General features: G+C 37.5%; 1 protein-coding gene across 6 annotated transcripts; it reads left to right on the forward strand.

Moving 5' to 3' along the window:
- Positions 1–927: 927 nt before the first annotated feature.
- On the forward strand, positions 928–5,778 carry LOC103439716 (serine/arginine-rich splicing factor RS40). 6 transcript variants are annotated; one of them, XM_008378304.4, is made up of 7 exons: positions 975–1,084; positions 2,445–2,553; positions 3,283–3,889; positions 4,106–4,227; positions 4,324–4,559; positions 4,670–5,407; positions 5,504–5,778. In XM_008378304.4, the coding sequence occupies exons 4-7, from the start codon at positions 4,123–4,125 to the stop codon at positions 5,529–5,531; spliced, it is 1,107 nt and encodes a 368-aa protein (XP_008376526.1). In that variant the 5' UTR covers positions 975–1,084; positions 2,445–2,553; positions 3,283–3,889; positions 4,106–4,122; the 3' UTR covers positions 5,532–5,778. The 6 variants fall into 6 exon arrangements, with proteins under 6 accessions (XP_008376524.1, XP_008376525.1, XP_008376526.1 ...); XM_029106144.2 differs by having other exon boundaries at positions 3,562–3,889; XM_070825474.1 differs by having other exon boundaries at positions 990–1,084; positions 3,562–3,889; positions 4,106–4,218.
- Positions 5,779–6,000: the final 222 nt, after the last annotated feature.

A 6,000-nucleotide genomic window follows, 5' to 3' on the forward strand; every position in this document is an offset into this window, starting at 1 on the left:
CAACTCTGGCGGAGAAGGTGGAGGAGGACAAGTAAATCAAGTGCATCAAATGCAAGAAGTTCAGTCCTTGGTTTATTTGATTCCTTATTGTTTGCAAAAGAATAAAAAGGTTACCAAAATATTGATCTTCATGTCGATTAAGTCCAATGCAAATTAGCTACAAATTGCATTGTATCGTTTTCCATTTTGTGTAGTGGACGTTGTAAGATTAGTTCGGATGCATGAATAACCAAATTCACTACCTCGAAACGTACTTTTATTACAAGAGGATACTTTGAATTACTCTAATTTAGATGGAGAGGGATTCGAAGTTGATTAAAAGAGGATGAACACATTGCTGTAGTGAACTGATATAACTTACATTTGCATATATTACAGAGTAACATAAAGTATATGATGTCAAAATTGGCTGATACCAACGGACCGAAGTTCCATTTTGGTTAAAGTGTTATCAATTGTTACAATTCGACATTAGTTTATTAATTGTCGCAATTTAATTAGCACGCGATATGCATATGCCTGCTGTTAAGATACTCCAATTTAGCCTCATGTATATTACTCCCGACAATTAAATTACAATGAGTCAAATCACAACCAAATTTTTTTTTTTTTTTAAAAAAGGATAACTGGTATGGTTATTTACTCATTTTGGGTCCGAAAAAGTTAGGAAAAATTTCAAACAGACTTATCAGTTCGGAGTTTCGAAATCGAAACCTCCCAACTTAATCAATCGAAGCCCAAAGGCCCAAAAGTGAAATAATATCATTTTTGCGATAATTTGAATCTGCAGAGATAATTTGGAATCCCGATATAACTCAAGTGGATTGTAAAATATCATTTTTGCCCCTGATATTAAATAGTTGTGCATGTAAGTGTGAAAGGGCCACGTTTACAAATAATATAAAGTACAGGGCCCTTTTCACAAATATCAAAAACGTTGTTTTCTTTTTCTCTACTCTTTATTTATTTATTCCACTCACGAGGGCTCTCCGTTCGGTCAAATCGAAGAAAGTATCACCTACTTCCTTCACGTCGCTCGCTTGCTACGGTTCGAGTCTGAAGCTCCATTGCTTCCGAAGAGAAGGTACGAAGCTCTCTGAAACCTGAATCATAATTGTACGTGTCTCAATTTTCCGTTTGGTTCCCGAGAAAATTCGTAAAGAAACCAAAATCTTTTTTCTGCAGTTCAATTTGTTATCTTTCGTGCCGTTTCTGGAAAATAAATGGAGATCTGACTTATAGGGATTCTGTAGTTGTAGATCTGATTGCTCTGCGACTTAGGTGTTTGTATTTTTTGTTTCTTTGCTTAATTTATTGAAATTTGTGGATTTTTTAGGGTTAATTATCCAATTGGTTATCTTTTTTTGGTTATTAATTTGGATTTGTGTGTTCTTACATAATTTTCTTTGGTTAATTTTGAGACCGAGATCTTGTTTAGTGCAATTCTTAGCTGAATTTTTTTTTTCTTTAGCTAAATTAGGTTACGCATAGCTAAAGTACACAGGGAATATCAGTGAATTTGTTTGTAGGCATTGATTATTTATTTATTTATTATTATTTGTGATATTTCTTGTGATTTGGTATAGCGGTTCTTGTATAAGATATGACTAGTGCTTTGTAATTAAAAAAAAAAAATTATTTGTGATATTTCTTGTGATTTGGAACTTGGTGAATGTAATTGTGTATTTAGCGGTTCCTGTATAAGATATAACCAGTGCTTTGTAATTTTTTTTAAAAATTATTTGTGATATTTCTTGTGATTTGGAACTTGGTGAATGTAATTGTGAATTTAGCGGTTCTTGTATAAGATATGACCAGTGCTTTGTAATTTTTTTATTTTATTTATTATTTGTGATATTTCTTGTGATTTGGAACTTGGTGAATGTAATTGTGAATTTAGCGGTTTTTGTATAAGATATGACCAGTGCTTTGTAATTTTTTTTAAAAATTATTTGTGATATTTCTTGTGATTTGGAACTTGGTGAATGTAATTGTGAATTTAGCGGTTCTTGTATAAGATATGACCAGTGCTTTGTAATTTTTTTTTTTATTATTTGTGATATTTCTTGTGATTTGGAACTTGGTGAATGTAATTGTGAATTTAGCGGTTTTTGTATAAGATATGACCAGTGCTTTGTAATCTTTTCGTATGAACGTAACATTTTTATATCTTACATTTACGCACCACGTTCTTTTTCACAATTGAAAGAATGTTTGGTGTTGAGTGGTGTTCTTTGAAATTATGTGCCCTTTGTTTATGTGATGTGAAATTTAGTAATGTTGGGTTTTCTTGTTCATTATTATCATATGCATATTCTTTTCTTTTCTTTTTTTTAACAGAATATGCATATTCTTTGATAGACTGGTCTTTTGCTCCACTGCATCACGTAAGGTGTGAAAGATTGTTTTCATGATTGATAACAATTTATTTTCATTTATGCCAGGAAATGAAGCCGATTTTTTGTGGGAATTTTGAATATGATGCTCGACAGAATGAATTGGAGCGGCTGTTTGGTAGATATGGGAAAGTTGATAGGGTCGATATGAAGTCTGGTGAGTTCACCTTTTAGTTCTCTGTCTCTGTATTGTGCTTATTTCACTTGTGGCACCGACATTTAATCCTCTCCCTCACGTGATGCATCTGTTCTCCTCAAACATATTCAAAACATCCTCTACTTCACATGGCAAATCACTATGAAGCTGGATAGTCAGCTCAGATCTTGTATGAGATTTCATCCTCTAGTTTTGATCCTGAAAGAGTAATAAGTCATTTTATTTCATTTGAACTAATGAATTGAAACCCAAAATTAGGACTGATTTCTAAGCTCACATGGGCGAACAATATATATCTGTTTCAAAATTTTACCACACTTACTGATTAGATTTGTGGTAAGATTTGAGGTGTGAAAGTGATTTTAGTGATTTTGGTAAATAAATTATTTCTAATTCTTTTGGGATCAAAATTAAAGGATGAATTATAGTCAGCATTATTGACCAAAAAAAAAAAAAATCTAATATGGCATCTTCAAAATTTTCAATTTACATGTTCTAGATTCCGCAATCTTGCATTCCTATTTCATCCAGCTTTGAGTTGGTTATTTAAAGGCAACTTTGTCTAGATTTATCATGCATTGAGGTTCTTGGTTTACTAATTTGATTTTGGAGGTTTGAGGGATGGACATCACTATAATTTGTTACTTTGTTCAAATTATTGTCTCTGTGAGGGGTCTGTTGAAGACAAGAAAACACTGGATTAAAATTGTGCATGCATGTAATCTGCAGTGAAATAAACTTATAGTAACAATCATATATCCCCCTGCGAGAATCAAAACTGGGTCTTACAGCGGAAAGGAAATTCAACCACGGCATGTCTGCATCTGTAACTGTGGCACCTCGGATGTGCTGTTTCATCAGCAGTTTGACCGAATAATCATCTGGCTACATTTCTCAGTGGCAGCAGTCTTCCTTGTTGAGTTACTGTGGGGGTTCCGGATACGTTTAAGAAAGAGCATGTATTTTTTGGCACATAAACCCCCATACTCAACATTTTCTTTGACGCAGGATTATCTTGGGATAACCATAATCCTCCAGGCTAGTGGATGGGCTCTTCAGAATTCTGTTTCTTACTTGTGATGAGCTTCCTCTTCTTGTTTTCAAGAAGAGTCACTCTGATCGGCAATTGCACTACCGCCATCCCACATTTTCCACAGTCACAATTGCCTTTCATTCCTCATGACCTTCGCCCAGCCCTCAATCACAATTGAAACACTGCCATCCCATGGCAGGGGCAGCCGATTAGATGGAGAAGGCACTCTCTTTACATTGACCCACCATGAGACATCCATTTTTGGATTCTTGTCCCTTGACATCACTTAGTTCATATTGCAAGGTCTGTTACTATTTTTATTGGTCCCTTAGTTTATAGATTTCCCGTAGGTTGCCTCACTGTTTAATTAGGATAGTATTTAGGTGGTTTGTATATTGTCGAAAGGAGCAATGCCGTCTCTTATTGAAGAATCCTTGTACGGGGGAATTCTTACCTTTGTTTGGCAAAAATACATGGCATTTGTTGTCAGTTCAGAATGTTGTACTTACTTCTTTACAGGGTTTGCTTTCATCTATATGGAGGATGAGAGAGATGCTGAATATGCCATTAGGGGACTTGACCGAAAAGAATTTGGTCGAAAAGGACGCAGGCTTCGTGTTGAATGGACGAAGGTAGCAAATGTAGGCCATTTTTATCACTATTTAATTTTGTCACTGTTTGTCAGTTGTTTTTTCAAGTTTGTCCTGGTTTTAGCACTTTTATGTTTTGTATTGTAGCAAGAACGTGGTGCTAGAAGACCTGGTGCATCAAGAAGATCTTCGACTAATACAAGACCTTCAAAGACCTTGTTTGTTATAAATTTTGATCCTTATCACACAAGGACCAAAGATTTGGAGAGGCATTTTGATTCATATGGGAAAATCGTCAGCGTAAGGATCAGAAGAAATTTTGCATTTGTTCAGTATGAGTCACAAGAGGATGCTACCAGGGCATTGGAAGCTACAAACATGAGGTGGATATGTCGTTCTCTCTCTCTCTCTCTCTCTCTCTCTCTCTACTATATCGTTGTTCATTCTTCTGTATATTTGTCCATCTATTGGCTGATGATATGTGTTTTTGCAGCAAGCTGATGGATCGAGTTATATCGGTGGAATATGCAGTTCGTGATGACGATGAAAGAGGAGATGGATTTAGCCCTGACCGGAGAAGTCGTGATAGGTCTCCAGACAGAGGCCGTGATAGAAGAAGGTCCCCAAGCCCCTACAAAAGAGAGAGAGGTAGCCCTGATTATGGCCGAGGCCCTAGCCCTGGTCCCTACAGGAGAGAAAGGGGTAGTCCTGATTATGGACGTGCAGCAAGTCCTTATAGAAGGGAGAGAGTTAGTTCTGACTATGGCCGTGGGCGCAGCCCAAGTCCATATAGGAGGGACAGGTCTGATCATGGCCGCGTCTCCAGTCGTAGTCCTAGAAAAGAGAGGGTGAGTGCTGACCGTGTTCATGATCGTACCCGTAGTCCTTATGGAAGAGAGAGGCCTGGGGATGACAATGGCCATGGTCCCAGTCGTAGCTCATATAAGAGAGATAGGGGTAGTCCTGAAAATGGTCCCAGACGTAGTCCATATAAGAGAGAACGGGATAGTCCAAGGGATAGTCCTGAAAATGGCCGTCTCCCAAGCAGTAGTCCATATAAGAGAGAGAGGGTCAGTCCTGAAAATGGTGGTGGCCCCAGCGGTAGTCCTTATGAAACAGAGAGGGCCAGCCCGGAAAATGGTCGTGTTGCAAGCCTAAATTCTGCGCCTGAAGCTAGGGATAGCCCCAACTATGGCGGGCCTGAAAGCCCCATGAATGAGAGATATAGCAGGTTTGAATTTCAACCCCACTAATCTGGATTATTAACCTTGTTAACCATCTACTCTTAACTTCTGTTGTTTAACACACGGTCTTTTGTTAACTGCAGCCGTTCACCGCAAGCTGAGGAGGAATGATATTGAAACTTGATCAGTAGGTTGTATCGGTGTCTGCTCGTGAGATGCTATTCAGTTTGTTGTTCCCCTGAAAACCACCGCGTAATCAAATCGTAATGCAACTTTGTAGTTTCTTGTAGACTTGTTCTTATTTGTAGCTTTTAGATTCTTTCTGCTCAAAACGTAATGATGGAACTTATTATTTTGTTATTGAAGGAGAGTTGTAACACAGATTTAGCCGTTTGATATTTCGTGTTATTTTCAATTTCTTGATTGATCCGTATTTGAAGCAGGTTATTGTGTATATATTTTTGTCGATTTGGTTGATTTCGAGACTTGGGAGCAGCCTCTCCATAAATGGGGGTAAGGATAGCCGACATTCACCTCTCTCAGACCCTGCGTAAAGCGGGAGCCTTGTGCACTGGGTACGGTTGATTTATGTCTACTTCTCGGCCAGCCTTGTGGGAACCTGGTTTTTAGGGTTTGTACT

This window comes from Malus domestica, chromosome 07, assembly GCF_042453785.1.
Source record: "Malus domestica chromosome 07, GDT2T_hap1".
In the NCBI taxonomy this organism is placed as follows: Eukaryota; Viridiplantae; Streptophyta; class Magnoliopsida; order Rosales; family Rosaceae; genus Malus; species Malus domestica.